The sequence below is a fragment of the Orcinus orca genome, chromosome 6 (assembly GCF_937001465.1).
Source record: "Orcinus orca chromosome 6, mOrcOrc1.1, whole genome shotgun sequence".
Classification (NCBI taxonomy): domain Eukaryota; kingdom Metazoa; phylum Chordata; class Mammalia; order Artiodactyla; family Delphinidae; genus Orcinus; species Orcinus orca.
In genome coordinates this window covers 93471345-93488899 of record NC_064564.1, presented here as the reverse complement: position 1 = coordinate 93488899, position 17555 = coordinate 93471345, and the positions used below count along the sequence as shown (strand labels likewise).

The 17555-nt window shown below is 36.6% G+C and overlaps 1 protein-coding gene across 4 annotated transcripts in view; it reads right to left on the bottom strand.

Moving 5' to 3' along the window:
- The window catches only part of FSD1L (fibronectin type III and SPRY domain containing 1 like), a 70466-nt gene that overhangs the window by 6808 nt on the left and 46103 nt on the right, over nucleotides 1-17555 (bottom strand). The window contains exons 9-13 of one of the 4 annotated variants that reach the window (XM_033431235.2): nucleotides 16155-16284; nucleotides 15221-15253; nucleotides 10528-10628; nucleotides 9822-10073; nucleotides 4035-4123 (exon numbers count right to left, since the gene is read on the bottom strand). In XM_033431235.2, the coding sequence (XP_033287126.1) occupies nucleotides 4035-4123; nucleotides 9822-10073; nucleotides 10528-10628; nucleotides 15221-15253; nucleotides 16155-16284 (605 nt within the window). The remainder of the gene's footprint in view (nucleotides 1-4034; nucleotides 4124-9821; nucleotides 10074-10527; nucleotides 10629-15220; nucleotides 15254-16154; nucleotides 16285-17555) is intronic. The other 3 variants (XM_049710970.1, XM_033431232.2, XM_004271506.3) reach the window with 3 other exon arrangements.

The window sequence follows — 17555 nt, the reverse complement described above, 5'->3', positions numbered from 1 at the left end:
TCAGTTAAGCTATCATCAACTGCCATTTATGTAGCAGACATAAGCATAAATCGAGGGAGCGTCTAGAAATTTTTTAAGTATTCCCAACTTCAACTATATCCTAAAGTATTAAATATTTACTAAGTAACTACAGCATAGTTACAAAGAATTTCCTGACCTGTGAAATGTATAACTATATAATTAACATTCTAAAATATTAATGACAGAAGGTAATGATAACTCTTAAAATACAAAAACAATACAAAAACATGGGACTTCCCTGGCGGTCCAGTGGTAAGCACTCTGTGCTTCCAATGCAGGGGCCACGGGTTCGATCCCTGGTCGGGGAACTAAGATCCCGCATGCCATGTGGCATAGCCAAAAAACAAAAAAACAATATGGCACAAATGAACCTATCTATGAAACAGGAACAGACTCACAGACATAAAGAACAGACTTGTGGTTGTTGTTCTTTATGTCTGAGGGATGGGGGGGTAGGGGAGGGATGGACTGGGAGTTTTGGGTTAGTAGATGCAAACTATTATATATAGAATGGATAAACAACAAGATCCTACTGTATAGCACAGGGAACTATATTCAGTATCCTGGGATAAGCCATAATGGAAAATAATATAAAAAAGAATGTATAGGGGAGTTCCCTGACAGTCCAATGGTTAGGATTCGGCACTTTCACTGCCGAGGCCTGGGTTCAATCCCTGGTTGGTGAACTAAGATCCCGCAAGCTGTGTGGCCAAAAAAAAAAAGAATGTATATATGTGTATACCTGACTCATTTTGCTGTACAGCAGAAATTAATACAACATTGTAAATCAACTATACTTCAATAAAAAATAAATTAATAAATATAAAAGCAACTGATTATAAAACTACTATCTTATTTTATTGAAAATTATTTGATTTTAAAAAATATTTACTCAAAATATCTAGCACAAAGGTGGAAGGGAAAATCAATGGAGAAAGGTTAGTCTTTTTCAGTAAGTGGTACTGGAACATGTGGACATTCATATGCAAAAAGGGATAGAGAGGGTGGGAGGGAGACACAAGAGGGAGGAGATATGGGGATATATGTATATGTATAGCTGATTCACTTTATTATAAAGCAGAAACTAACACACCATCATAAAGCAATTATACTCCAATAAAGATGTTAAAAAAAATAGATCTCAAACCATGCTCTATACCATATATAAAAGTTAACTCAAAATGGATCCCAGACCTAAATGTAAAACCTAAAATTATAAAACTACAAGGAGAAAACAAAAGAAAATATCTTTGTGGCCTTGAGTTGGGCAAAGCATGATCCATAAAAGAAAAAAAATCGATAAACTAGACTTAATCAAAATGAAAAACTTCTCTTTGAAATGTCAAGAAAATGGAAAAAAATCAGAGACTGGGAGAAAATATTTGCAAAACATTTATCTGATAAAGGATTTATCCAGAATACATAGATATCTTAAAACTCAATAATAAGAAAACAAGTAACCCAATTGTAAAAAATGAGCAAAATATTTTAAGGTACTTCACCAAAGAAATTATACAAATGGCAAATAAGCACATGAAAAAAGCATGACATTCACTAATGTAATTATAGTTTCATCATTTGGAATGAAAAAACAATGAATAAACTTACTACCTACTTTCCTGAGATAGACTCAAATTAAACATGAAATCTACCCTTTTAAAAAGCATATCTGAGGGCTTCCCTGGTGGCGCAGTGGTTGAGAGTCCGCCTGCCGATGCAGGGGACACGGGTTCATGCCCCGGTCCAGGAAGATCCCACGTGCCGCGGAGCGGCTGGGCCCGTGAGCCATGGCCGCTGAGCCTGCACATCCGGAACCTGTGCTCTGCAACGGGAGAGGCCACAACAGTGAGAGGCCCACATACCGCAAAAAAAAAAAAAAAAAAAAAAAAAAAAGCATATCTGAGACTTAGGGGAAAAATAACTTTGAATTCTACATGGTAAAAATACTGTCCTTGAGTGACCAATTTGGAAAAACAGCCAAAAACAAATCATATGCAGAGGTTAAAAAGAAAATAACCTTTCCAATATCCCTAAGTATGGTACTACAAACAATAACTTTATTCACTAATCATTTTTACTTTTTAAGGGAAATCTAGGAGTCTTAGTTATTAGCATTCTTTTAAACTTATTTTATGACTTTATGGTATCTAGGGTAAATAATCATTATCAATTGTGAGATTTAAAAGTACTGTATTTTAAACCCACATATAACCTGAATACTTTTATCCTTACAGTTTAGGAGTTACAGTTGGGGGTGATTGTCGAAGAACACACATAAAAACATTCCACCAAGTCTGCAATGGAAATACACCATCCTGATCTGTAGAAGCAGCCCCCAAATTAAGGGAAGTTCTAGCCAGAATAATGATGATCTTAACTGGATTGCAGAACTCCCCACAGTGGCCTAATCTTATAGGGAAATGCAACAGATAAAGGAATTAGGAGAAGCAGTAATATTTCCTTAATAAAAATATAAATTCAAAACCAAGTTTCATTTTGTGTGGAGAATCATGACTTTTTCTCAAACTGAGTAGTCCTGAAATTATACACGTGTATATAGACATACATATATTCAGTCTCCCACACATAGATAGTCATCTAATATTTTACAAAGATTGTACTGCAGTGGAAAAAGGATGATCTCAGTAAATGGTCCTGGAATAAGCAGCTATCCATATGGAATTAAAGAACATATTTCAACCCTAACATCATACCAAACATATCATTTCTATATTGTACTTGTATTGTAAATGCAGTCTATGTCTAAACGTATAAGGAAAATTTTGCTTTTAGAAGAAAACACAGTATTTTCATGACGTTGGGAGTGAATAAAAATTTTTTAGACTGAACACAAAAAGTGCTAACCATAAATGAAAAAACTGAAAAACTGAGCAACATTAAAATTAACAACTTTTGTTCATCAAAAGACACCAATAAGAGAGGGGAAAGGAAAGCCAGAGTGGAAAAGACAACTGCAATACATATATCCGGCAAAAGACCCAGACTATAGAAATAACTCCAAAACAATCAATAAGAAAGAGGAAGAAAATCCAACAGAAATACAGGCAAAAGACTTGAGCAAGCATTTCACAAAAGAATATATCCCAACAGTCAATAAACATATTAAAAGGTGTTCAACAGCACTAATCACCAAGGAAATGCACATGAAAACCACAATGTAATATATCATACCCATTAGAAGGATAAAAATTTTTAAAAAGACAATATCAAGTGTTGATAAAGATGTGGAGGAATTCAAACTCTCATATACTGCTGCTGGTAAATTAGTATAACCAACGTCTTTGGAAAACTCTACTACAGTTGGTTACACACATACCATATGATCTAGTAACCTCAATTCTAATTATATATCCATTGGAAATACATATACATATCTACCAAAAAACATTAACAAGAATATTTATAGAAGTTCTATTTGTAAATGTCTCCAATGGGAAACCACCCAAGTATCCAACTAAATTAGAATGGGTAAATAAATTATGATATAGTCATATAATGGAAAACTATACATATACATACAATAGAAAACTATGTGAACTACCACCACATAGAAAAACATGGATAAATCTCACAAACATAATATTGAGCCAAAAAGATACTGTATGATTCCATTTATACAAAGTTGAAAAGAAGGCAAATGAATTTATGGTACTAAAACTCAAGACAGTAACCACTTTGGAGGAAGGCCATTAGGGGCTGGAAATGGGCACAATGCTGCATTTTTTGACCTAGATGCTGGTTACAAAAATGAGTGCGGTCCTATGAATATTGATCAAACTACACGCTTATGGTTTGCAGACTTTTGTGTCTTAACACTTATTTCAATAAAATATACCAAAAATATACAGACAAACACAGATTTGGGAGAGGTGGACTGGGGAAAGGGAGAGGAATATAAAGAAAAAATAAGGTATTGTGCTTCCCCAAATATACAGCATAGATTGTTCTCCTTAAAGTTGCCATACCAAATAAAATATAAATTACGTACTAACCATGAAACCAGGTAGTACTGGCTGAGTAAATTTTGTCTTAAAGGAATACAACAACTGTTTTGAGTTTGCATCATAGAAAGAAAGTTGACCTAAAAGGAAGGAGAAAAAAAAGTCTGATTTATTATTGAAAAAAATAATAATATCTAATTAAGTCTAACATAAAATCATGCATAAAAAGTAATAACCAAATGCACATTTTGGCATTAATTTTTTTGTCACTATGAGGACTGGACTTAGTAATTCTCACTTGCAAATCAGTAGTAAACATGCTTAAAAAAAGGCCAAATCCAGTTTTCTTTCCCTGGTTTTCAAGATCTCCATAGTGCTTGCATAATCTGGCACTATTCTACTTACTCAACTATAGACTATTTATTTTATCATTATTTAACAAATGGCTTCCTTAGCCCAGTAAAAGCCATGGTTATTTCTTCTTCATTTTTATTATATAATCAGCCTTTCCACCCAAATCCTATCACCATTTAAGGTTTACTCTATGAAACTTTGTCTTCTAACTACTTGAAGCCATGCTTATACCTGAGTTTCTGAAATCATGGTATAGTTATCACCGCTTCAACTTTGTTAATTCTTAAAATCTCCTCACAGTCCGTCTTTCAACAATGATCATGCAACTAAATCACTCTTTCTGACCACCTAACTGTCCAACCTGATGGCATCCTCACAACTGTTATCACTTCTTCAAACTCTTCTCTCATGACTATTCTCTTGGTTTGTTTCCTAATCCTGAGGATATCTTCTCTTTGTCTCCTATTCTAAATGTAGATGCTTAAAGCCAGAAACAGGGGTATCAACAGTGGTTAGACTCCCAGGTAGGAAACAGATCACCTCATTGCTCTTTCAAACCCATCTTTCTAGATGCTTCTCACTTAACCTCTCTGAGCCTCAGTTTCCTCATCTGTTACATGAGATTAATAATTCTGACCTTTTAGGATAGTTATAAGGATTAAGTGAGAACAATATGTAAAAGGGGCTTAAATCCATACCCAACATGTAATATGGACAACTATTTCTATTAGTGGGAACTCTTAGTGATGCTATCAAAATAGTCATATGTTAATTAAAAAAAAATAAGTGTAGATGCTTGTCCAGGCTCTTTCTCTCTACAATGCTCCCACTGCTGCCATTAAACAGAGAAGAAGAGAAAAGAAACTAACATTTATGCCTACTATTAAAGAACTGGGTGATTTATACACATTACCTCAAAATATCAAGCAACCTATATATGGTCACAAAGTTAGTACACAGCAGAGCAATAATGCTTAACTGTTCTGTGCAATATTCACTGGCCATTCGTGATGCCATTTCTAATATTTAGCTTCAGCTAAATAATGCCACATGGCTGTCCTGCTGGCATCTCATCTTTCCCCAGGACTCTATGCTCCCTATCCTGTTGATGATACTATCACCCTGTTGATCACACTGGATGGAACCTCAGTCATCTTCAGTTCTTCTTTGTCTCTCCCTCCAATCCATATTTAGTTATCAAGTCCTATGAATTCTACTTTCACACCATCAAATTAATTCTTCTTGATTCCTCACTGCTCAGATCCCTCTTACCACTAATCACTCAACAAATACTTATTAAGGGCTCACTATGTGAAGCACTTGTCAGGCAATAAGGACATAATACTTAACAAAACAGACATGGTCCTGTCTATATAAAGACCACCTCCTTGAAAAGTCTTCCCCTATCAATGTTTGCAGTCTCTTCTACATTCAACCATTTACTCTCTAATATTTCTAAAACTATATTACAATCATATGACTACAGTTTTCTAAAATGAACAGAAGCCCCCCCACCAACTACTAAAAAAAAGACTAGCCTATTATTATTTTTCAAGGCCCTCAGAATCTGATCCCATCCTACATTACAATTTCTTCCTATACCCTATGCTCTAGGTTAACAATTATACTTCTTACTACTATCTTTAAGGAACCACCAAGTATGGGAAAAGAGAAGATAAGCAAATGCTATCTTGGTAGTTGAAAAAGAAAAAAAAATGTACGCCAATAAATTTACTAGTTATCCTGAGGAAAATATTTATCTGATTCAAAAGGAGTAAATAAAAAAGATGCAGCAAAACTGACATGTCATCACTATCACTAAAAATAAATCAAACCAAAATCAATTTGTTTAAGTAACCAGGTTGATGCCTCATGGAATCATCTGGACACAATGTTAACTAAAATGGTAAAATTTGGTTTTATTAGCTCTAAGTGTCAACTTGGAGAGAAGCATTTAGGGAATTACTTTTGTTCCCTAGTTCAACAGTACCTCATCTTCAAAAGTTTTATAAATATTTAGATGACAGTAGAGAAGATACTTATCAAATACCTAACTCAAAAAGCTTAAAGAAATTTTGCAAAAAATAACCCCACCAAGTTAATTTTTAGATGATCTTAACAGGAGGGAAAGATTGACCAAATCTATTAAGATGAAACTTAAGGACAAATATAATATTCTTCATTTGAGTTATAAACAACAAAAAAACACCCCAACACTGACAATATCAGAGAAAAAAAGATAATCTGACAGAACTTCATGGAAAAAGATCTAGTGGATTAGCTGGCTACAAGCTCAATATTGATCTACAGTGCTGGTAAGTCATATTACTAGAAATTATGCGGCCAAATCACTAACCTATGAAGGTCAGAAGTTGTGTGTTCTACTTTAAGAACCAATCTTTAAAATATATAGACATAGCATACAACCACAGGAGATAATAAGGGTTTGGAAAAATTAAATTATAAAAGGAACAGTTAATAGTATAGGGAATGTGCAGTCTGGAAAAACAGGGCAAGAGAAGCAATGTTAGTAGTTTTTAAACAAATAAGGATTATACAGTAAGTCCCTTACATACGAATGAGTTCCATCCTGAGAGCGTGTTCGTAAGTCCAATTTGTTCCTAAGTCCAACAAAATTAGCCTAGGTACCAAACTAACACAATTGGCTATATAATACTGTACTGTAACAGGTTTATAATACTTTTCACACAAATAATACATAAAAAACAAACACAAAAGTAAAGAAAACATTTAAAATCTTACAGTACAGTACCTTGAAAAGTACAGTTGTACAGTACAACAGCTGGCATACAGGGGCTGGCATCAAGTGAACAGGCAAGAAGTGTTACTGACTGGAAGAGGGAGAGGAGGTGGGAGATGACAGAGCTGAAGGATCGTCAGCAACAGGAGACGGAGGGCAAGCCGCAATTCTACTCAGGCCTGACGTTGATGGCAGAGGTTCTGGTTCCTTGCTTGATTTAATTCTATCTACCCTCTTGAAAAAACGATCCAGTGATGTCTGGGTAGTAGCTCTTTTTTTCTCATTATAGATGACACGGTAGCACTGGATTGCATTCTGAATTCTGCTGCAACCTTTGTATACCGTTCTACGTTCCGGTCCTGTGCCTCCAAAACTAACAGTGCCTCCTCAAATAAAGAAAATCCCCTTGCTATTTCCTGTATCATGAATCTCTTCAGTTCTTCGGTTACTTCTTCTTTCTCTTGTCTCTTCGTCTTTTCTCTGGGCCTCCAATTGCATCAGGTCTTCAATACTAAGCTCCTCGTGTTGCACAGCAAGGAGTACATTGAAGTCGTCCTCTTGCAGATCTAGCGCCAGCTACTTGCTGAGGGTCACTAAGTTGCTGAAGACCTCTTTGGACTCCTCATCCACCTTCTCAAATCCACGAAAATCATGAACAAACCGTGGGCAAAGGTTCTTCCAAACCTCATTCATGGTGACGGCCATAACCTCACGCCAAGCAAAGTCCGTATTTTTTATGACCTTGTAGATGTTACAGTCCTTCCAAAATTGCTGCAAGGTTGTTCCTGATCCGTCACTTGCCTTTACTGCCTGATGAAAAGTGTGATGTAAATAATATTTCTTAAAAGTTGGTATAACTCCCTGGTCCATAGGTCGGATGAACAACATAGTATTTGGTGGCAGATGCACTACTTTGAGGTTGGGATGAAAGTTGTCCATGAATAGGGAGTGGCCCAGAGCACTCTCAAGCAGCAAAAGAATGTTGAATGGGATGTCCTTTGCCAAGCAAATTTCTCTACCTCCGGGATAAAGTGGTGGGAAAACCAGTCCTGGAAAATGGTCTGTGTAACTCAGGCTTGCGGTTATTACTCTTCCACAAAACAGGAAGAGAGAGCCCTTGGCTATGTGTTTAAGGATTCTTGGGTTCTCTCAGTGATAAAACTGAGAGAGGCTTCAGCTTCATATCGCCGGAAGCACTGCCACCAAACAACAGAGTTAGCCTATTCTTTGCTGCTTTATAGCCTGACATCACCTTTTCCTCCTTACTGATGTAACTTCAGTCTGGCATCCTCTTCCAGTACAGTTCTGTCTCATCCACATTAAAAACCTGCTTGGGTAAATATGTGCTTTCATCAATAATTTCTCGAAGTGTTTCAGGAAATTCCCGAGCAGCTATCATATCTGCACTTGCTGCCTTGCCACTTACTTCTACGTTTTGAAGGTTGGCTCTAGCCTTGAACCGATGAAACCAGTCATGGCTGGCATTAAAAGGTGTGCCCTCTGATTCTTCGCCACGTTTCTTCTTCAAGTCTTCATAAAGGCTTTTAGCTTTCTCTTGAATCAGCATTAAGCTGAGCAGGACTCAGCGCTGATGTTGATCCTGCATCCGCACACTGAGAAGTTTCTCCATCTCCTCCATCACTTTTCCATTCTTTTTCAATATTATTGTTGACATCTTCGGCACAGCAGACTTCATATGTCCGATCTTGTCCTTGTTCTTTAGAATTGTGCTGATGGTTGAACGATTCGTGTTATAAGAATGAGCGATGTCTACCATCTTTTCACCTTGCTCCACTCTCTCAATTATTTTCACTTTTGTTTCCATCCTTATCGCTTGGCTCTTCTTAGTAGTACCAGCTACATCACCGCTGCTTTTAGGCTTGCTTCCTGACATTTTGGGCTTGAAATAAAGATACCGTACTACTGTACCCTATATAGTACTGTACAGTACACAAAAGCACAACCACTTGTAGAGGACGTATACATGTGACAATGTACACTAGACACTTGAACTAACTTACATGATTGGACATGCGAACGCACATTCACATCTTTGAGAGTTCACAACTTGAAGATTCATATGTAGGGGACTTACTGCAAGGTAAGTATGAATTAGGGAACATAATTCTGTGTTTCTTCAGATGTCAAAATTTAAGAGCAACAGTCTCAGAAGTTACTGAGAAGACAAAGTGAGTTGATTTAAGAAAAACCTTCTAACCAAGTGTTATCCTACAGCGAAACAGGCTGCCTTCTAAGACAATTAGCTTCACACAGAAAAGTTCCAGCATAGGAGTTGGCAACTACTTGCAGATATAATGTAATAAGGATTTTATACTATGTGGCAAATGGATTGGGTAATTTCTAAGGTCTATTCCAACTCAAAAAATCTGACTCTACCACTCTTAACAAGTAATAAAACAAGGTAAAGGAGGAATTAAAATGGGCATAAGAAATTTTAAGGCTCAAGACTAAAATTAGCAAAATCTCTTTTTCAAACTTACTTAGTATATTATAGATGAGTGCTTTTGCAGGCCTGCAAGCAGACATCGCGTGCCCTTTCAGTCAATTACAGAGCTGAAATTATGTTTGTGATCAAATCCCAGAAGGTCAAAATACCCTTACCACAATACTAATGGAAATTCTGTAGAGATGATTACTAATGAAAAGTACTGAAATACAAGCAACGATGATGAAATAACTTAGGAGAAAATCAGTAAACTTACCTCCATCAAAATCACAAAATACACCTATTCTTTCAGGAACTGTAACATCCAAGGCTTTGACTTTATTATTATGCTTTGCTGCAAATGTGTTTTGTAGCCAGTTGTTGACATGGATACACCAACTAGTGTTTGTCTTTCCTAACTGGTCAAATTTCCCCAAAGTCTTGTATGCTACTCCCACGCTGTAGGATTTACAATCCTTCTGGGCCTTGACCTCCCAGTAATGTTGTCCACTTTCAATAGCAGTGTCTCCTACGAAAGATCAGAAGGTAAATTTGACTCTTACCTCCTCCTTATGAGTCACAGAGTTTTACCTATATCTTGTCCCACAAAATGGCACAAAAAATCTGATTCAGGAGAAAAATCATGCTAACACACAGACACTAAATGCAGAGTATCTGCTATAATGACTTGTACATTTACTGCTAACTTTTCTGAATATAAAAGGCTTCAGAACTTTTCTTCCTTACTATCCCCTCAAGAGTTATAAATGTGGAGCACTATGTAAACTGAAGCAGAATTTAAAACATATCAATAAAAAGACAATTTGAAAACCCACCAAAGTAATTAAGCTTCAAGAGGGAGAAACTTTGGCAACAATTCATTCAATACACAGGCAGCCACTCCACCACTGAGTGTAAAGTCCACCAATGTGACTATGATGCCTTTAATCTGAGATAATGAAGAACTATTATGTTTATCCTACCCAGCACTGTATATGATTCCCCAGTAAAACGATCTCTGCTGCCTCTAACTGCTGGTGGCCTGGAGCCTATGGATGTCCGTTTAGGGGACGGTGTACCACTTCTAGATAAACAGGAACAAAAAGAAAAACAAATATTCTATGTTGCACATGTTTCACAAACTAAAATTACAAATCAAGAAATGAATCTTTCTAAAGATTTCTAATCACGCTGCACAAATAGCAACATTTAATTTTATTTGAATTATTTATTATTAAACAGATTTGTCAATTATAACACTTAAATATAAGGAGTCATCAACATAAAGCATGCTAAAAACACTAATACCATGCAGACTGAGCAAGGCTTGTACAAAGAACATACAGTTGAAATATGAGACAATACAAAAAGGGAAAAAAAGAACTCAAGGGAAAAAAAAAAGAACTCAAGAAAGATAATGGATTATAGCTTACATTTCTTGCAGTTAAATTTAGATGAAAAGCAAGACTTATTTTGGTAGGAGAAATGCTTTATAATACTTGTTATTATCCTGTGCATGGATTTGGGTAATTGCTATTTTTCTTTTTAAGACTTATGAGAATCAAAACTAAATAACCTTTTTTATAAGCAGTAGGTATTGGGTTGGCCAAAAGGTTCGTGCAGCTTTTTTCCGTAAGATGGCTCTACTAGCGCTTAGTTGTCTTTAACTTCATTTGAAACAGTTTTGTTAGACTATATTGTGACAGCTATCATATCAGTGTGCATTTAAAAAAAAATCAAAATCAGTGAATTTTGGTGTAGTCATTTTAATACTGAAGATGGAAGAAAAAGAGCAACATTTTCAGCATATTATGCCTTATTATTTCAAGAAAGATAAAAACGCAACTGAAATGCAAAAAAAGATTTGTGCAGTGTATGGAGAAGGTGCTCTGACTGATCAAACGTGTCAAAAGTCGTTTGCAAAGTTTCGTGCTAGAGATTTCTCACTGGATAACATGCCACGGTTGGGTAGGCCAGTTGAAGTTGATAGCAATCAAATCGAGACATTAATTGAGAACAATCAACGACATGGGAGATAGCCGACCTACTCAAAATACCCAAATCAAGCACTGAAAATCATTTGCATGAGCTCAGTTACGTTAATCGCTTTGATGTTTGGGTTCCACATAAGTTAAGTGAAAAAAACCTTCTTGACCATATTTCTGCGTGCGATTATCTACTGAAACATAATGATAATGCTTCGTTTTTAAAAGAAATTGTGACAGGCAATTAAAAGTGGATACTGTTCAATAATGTGGAAGGGAAGAGATCATGGGGCAAGTGAAATGAACCACCACCAACCACATCACAGGCCAGTCTTCATCCAAAGAGGGTGATGTTGTGTATATGGTGGGATTGGAAGGGAGTTCTCTATGATGAGCTCCTTCCAGAAAACCAAACAATTAATTCCAACAAGTACTGCTCCCAGTTAGACCAACTGAAAGCAGCACTCAATAAAAAGCGTCCGGAATTAGTCAACAGAAAATGCATAATCTTCCATAAGTGTAACGCAAGACTACATGTTTCTTTGATGACCAGGCAAAAACTGCTACAGCTTGGCTGGGAAGTTCTGATTCATCCACCGTATTCACCAGACACTGCACCTTTGGATTTCCATTTATTTCGGTCTTTACAAAATTCTCTTAATGGAAAAAATGTCAATTCCTTGGAAGACTGTAAAAGGCACCTGGAACAGTTCTTTGCTCAAAAAGATAAAAAGTTTTGGGAAGATAGAATTATGACATTGCCTGAAAAATGGCAGAAGGTAGTGGAACAAAATGGTGAATACATTGTTCAATAAAGTTCTGGGCGAAAATGAAAAATAGGTATTTTATTTTTACTTAAATACTGAAAGAAATTTTTGGCCGACCCAGTGTTTTTGTTCTGTATCTTTTCTTCTTAAAAAGAAAAACAGCAATTACCCAAATCCAGGCACAGGATAATATCAAGTATTATAAAGCACTTCTTCTACTAAAATGGACAAGGTGCAACCTGACCTCCCTTTATCAAATTATATAATACGGTAAACTGGACAGTATTAAGGCCTCTCACTAACTCCCCAAAACTCAAAATAGATCAAATCCCAAATATGTTTAAAAAAATAAGATTTCAATTATATCAAATCACTGCATTCATAAAACAAAAAAAATTTATAACTTACCAGTAGTAAAGAAATAAAGGGAAAGCATGGCAAAAAGAAAAACAGATGTAACTACTAAGAATGGCAGCTTAAATTTCCGAGAAAAATTAAATAAGGAGATGTCTTCCTTTGCAGCATTCTAGACTTCCAACCCTAAGTACATTTTTGCAAGAAGTGCAACAGCTGTTATTGTTTTAAAGCAGCGGTCCCCAACCTTTCTGGCATCAGGGACCGGTTTCGTGGAAGACAATTTTTCCATGGACCGGGGGAGGGATGGTTCAGGTGGTAAGGCGAGCGATGGGGAGCGATGGGGAGCGGCAGATGAAGCTTCGCTTGTTCACCTGCCACTTACCTCCTGCTGTGCGCCCTCCCTCCCAAGACGACCGTTATCGGTCACGGCCAGGACCGGGGCTTGGGGACCCCCTGTCTTAAAGCAAACATGATCCCATCCTTTAAAGACACCTCAGTCACTCAACTATCTGAATTAAGCCTCTTTGTTACCTCTACTCTGGATTGTTTTACCAGCTTCCCAGATGATCTCTCTGCTACCCAATTCACTTGTTCACTGTTACGAGATAAACCTAACTGATTCTCCTACTTCAAAATCTTCAAGCACTTTCTTACTGCCTACAAATGACTCAGCTTGGCTTTTCAGGCTCTTCTTGATTTGGGCCCACTCTGCTTTTCCAGCCTTCTCACCTCTGGAGAGCACTATCCAGCTAAATATAGTCACTCAGGTGTCCCTTAAACTCAGGCAATCTGCTTCAGTGCCTTTTCCTTTCCTTGCTCCTTCTCTCACTGCAAGTCCAAACGCTACACATTCTTCCACTTATTTGAGAACCAACCTAAATACCATTTCACTAATGAAGGTTTCCCAGATCCTACCAGGCTAAATAACTTTTCTGAAGAGTCCAGCTCCAGGCCAAAATCCTATGTATGATCTTTCAGGCCCAACAAGAAGCGATTATAAATGCTTGCCTTCTCTACCCCAGACTTGGTACAGAGCTAGTTCACTGCAGTTTCTAGAAGCAGTTGCAATACCCCCTGCAACCCCAAGCTCATATGAATGTCTGCATTCCTAGATTGGGCGCCTGTATTCAGAGGCCCCCTTATAGCAGGGGGCCCCCGGCTGAGACCCTTTCCAGCTGCCTCTTCAGAGACCTCCTTAAAGAGGGCAGGGGTCAGGGAGCAGTCTGAAGACACTTTTCTCCACTCTGTCTCAATACTTTTCTACTCCTAACCTTTCCCCCTCTCTCATTTCCTTGGCCTCAGGTCCATAAAACAATAGGAGAAGGCTTTTGTTTGGGCCTTCCTGGGCAGTGAGATGACCCTCAGATACTCACCATCTGCCATCTGCTCTCACTTACCTAACCCTCACCCTGAGCCATTCTGTTGTGAAAAGTGGAACCCTGGGGGGAGCTAACACCCTTTCCTTTGTGGCCTCTAGCTTATACTATCACAGTAAGTACATGAAGTCTTGATTGTTACTTTCAGTTTGGCTTATTGTCCTAACTGACCACTTCAACATGCGGCAGCTCAGGAAATCTTTCTTCCTCTAAACTCCCTGATTCACACATACTATTACACATAATCTCTATCTTGTATTATTGTTATTTATATATAGAGATATATCTCATCTACATAAGTTAGGGCAAATTCCTTGAAGGCAGGGACAGTGTTTATCCCTATAAACTCCAAAATATCCAGCTGACATCCTGCAGTGAACAAATATTTATGGAAAGAATAAATGTATGTAACATTCCAGAAGTAGCCTACATAATAAAATACTCTTAAAAGGAGGGAAGAGAGAAAGAGAAATAACATGATGAAATTCTACATATAAGTATCCTAAAAATCTCCAAATGAAACTTCACTGATTCTATTAAATCCAGCAGCACTTTACAATTTATAATACACTAACTATGAAATCACTTTCACCAATAATAAGCAAATAAACTAGAAAAAAGAAAAGATAATTTTGAAAAGAGAACACATTCTGGTTTCTGGGAAAGACACGCAGTATCTTCAAATTAGCACATTATTACTTGTGCAATTTGAAGTGATTCATCTTTCCGGCACTGTCCTAATAACTTCAGTAATGACCTTTATTTTTTATCCTTGATGCTTCTGAAACTGCATGATTATTATAAAACATAGGACACTTCACACCTGCCTCATGTCAAATATATATAAATGCAAAGCTGTAATGTTAGATATATTGAATACAGCACAACAAGAAAGGTGCCAAGTATAAGTAAATGCAGAAAAAAATCAGATAAAGGAAAATAATTCAAGAAAGACTTTAAAGCAGAGCTTATTGTTTTGTTATCGTATACAACATAATCCAAATAATATACAGCACATTATAATGCTGTAAATTCAAAACATAAGCCACCAATACAGACAGTCTACACAGACCAATATTTTAGCTTATGAAGGCTGCTGCAATGGCTTCTGCTTATTGGTTAAAGAAAAATAAGTTATTCAGCCAAGCTAGATATACTAAGTCCTAGAACTATACAGACATAGATCATCACCTTGTATGTTTCTTCAGTGAAGTAACATGGGCACTGTCAGATAAAAATAGGCAACTGTTAAGAGACTGCTTTACAACTTAAATTTAACAGTTTATAGTAAAATTAGATCAAAAGCCTGCTGAGGAATTTCTTTTGATTCCCTGTTTAACTCACAGTGATTACCTTATTTTAGTTTGAGCAAAATTTATCTCTGTTTAAAGAGGTCCCCATACTTTGAGACTATCTAAATAAGTCCTACAATAATAAAAGGTCCCAAGCCTGCCTCTTCGTTCATAAGGCTGCTGATCAGGGGCCAGACACTGGGACTGTACATGGTAATAGCTGTCATTCACTGCAGACCTTCGGGTAAGACAGGTGATCTGTAAGTCTAAAATTCAGGAACTATTGCTAGGAATTTCTCTCTAAGCAGTTCAAAGTGCTGTAGATATAACTTTAAAGTAATGGAATACTGAAATAAAAGGTGTAAGAAGAGGATTAGGAAAGAAACTTAAAAAAAAGTAATGAAAAATGTTAATGACAAATTCAAGTACTGATAATATTATATTCTTCACTTTGGTGTTACTAATAAGAATTTTTTTTAACATCTTTATTGGAGTATAATTGCTTTACAATGGTGTGTTAGTTTCTGCTTTATAACAAAGTGAATCAGCTATACATATACATCTATCCCCATATCTCCTCCCTCTTGCGTCTCCCTCCCACCCTCCCTATCCCACCCCTCTGGTGGTCACAAAGCACTGAGCTGATCTCCCTGTGCTATGCGGCTGCTTCCCACTAGCTATCTATTTTACATTTGGTAGTGTATATATGTCCATGCCACTCTCTCACTTCGTCCCAGCTTACCCTTCCCAAGAATTTCATTTTAAGTTATTGTCAAGTAACAATCAATGTACAAGCATTTTATTCAGATAACAGATTTAAAAAACTAGCTTACCTGCCCTTGTTCTCTTTTCCTTTAATTTTGCTTTCTTGACCTTTTCCTCCAGTAGGATCCCACTCTACACAGGTATCTTCAACTCTCAGGTTCAAGTGGGAGGATGAGTTATCCAAACTGAAGTTAAGTGCTAACCAAAACAATATTTCAATTTTTTTTAATGTAGCATATCTCTAGTTTCTGAAGCACAACCATCATCACATTGTTTTCCTACTCAATGGATTTAACACTGTATATAGAGAATAAAGTTCCAATTCCTAATCCTAAAATTTAAAGTCTACAACGATAAAGCCGTAATCTACAAATTCCTACTCTATTTCCCATTATTCTCCTCTATATATCTATCCTGTACTCTAACCAAATACAACGTACTTTCATGGCCACTGGTCTTTCTGCCATTCCTTCTGCTGGAATCAATAGCCTCAATTTCCTATTATTAGAGCATCAGCTGATTGTTATGACTAAATAGGAAGAGGAACTGGTAGAATTAAGGATGAGGAGAAAGTGGTGTGGTGTAAAAAATTATAGAGCCTGGCACACACACATTTTCTCTTATGCCCTAACACTTAATAATTTCATATTTAAACTCTTAGTAGTTTCAAAATAAGGCAAGCACAGAGAAACAGGCCATGATGGCAGAAGCAAGGGAACTAACCCAGCTGATAGAGCTAAAGATGACATACATGGCAAAGAACAGACTGGGGAGAGGGGCTACTTAAATGAAATCAAATTTTAAAAATCCAAAACAAAACTATGCTTTTCAAATTATTTGGTATCGGGGGAACTATCTGTACTCTTCACAAGACTTACTCAGAACTGCTAATTTAGGAAATCAGTGTAACACAGTATTACCTTCTGCCTTGGATACTGAGCGTTAATCATTGAAATGTATTGATTCACAGCTGAGTAATGCACAGTTCTTCCTATTTAATATCCTAAGACCCTAACTGGGTCTTAGGCAAGGTATTATCTACTACATAGTTACCAATAAATCTGCTTATTAGTTATACTTCCCTCCAAAAATTTAAATTTCTGGTAAGTACTCAGTGAAGAAATATTCCTTTACAATACCCCATTTCACTTAAGGATAATACGTGATTTAGCTAAGGTTTCAGTGTGTCTGTGAAATATACATCATCAAACAACAAATATTCATATAGAGAACCTAGTGCTTACCTAGTGAATCAAGAATCCTTTTATACTCTACTGTTTCGTAACGAGCACTTTAATTTTACCTATGCATCTGACCCATTGCTCAGTGTATTTTAAATATTCTAAATACAAATCTACTGACCATAACCACTTTTAGAAAATGTCATACTATATGCAAAAAAGTTAATAGCTTTCAAAATCTGCATGTAAACAGATAAGAGCTTACTGAAAGACAAAATAATGCAGCTT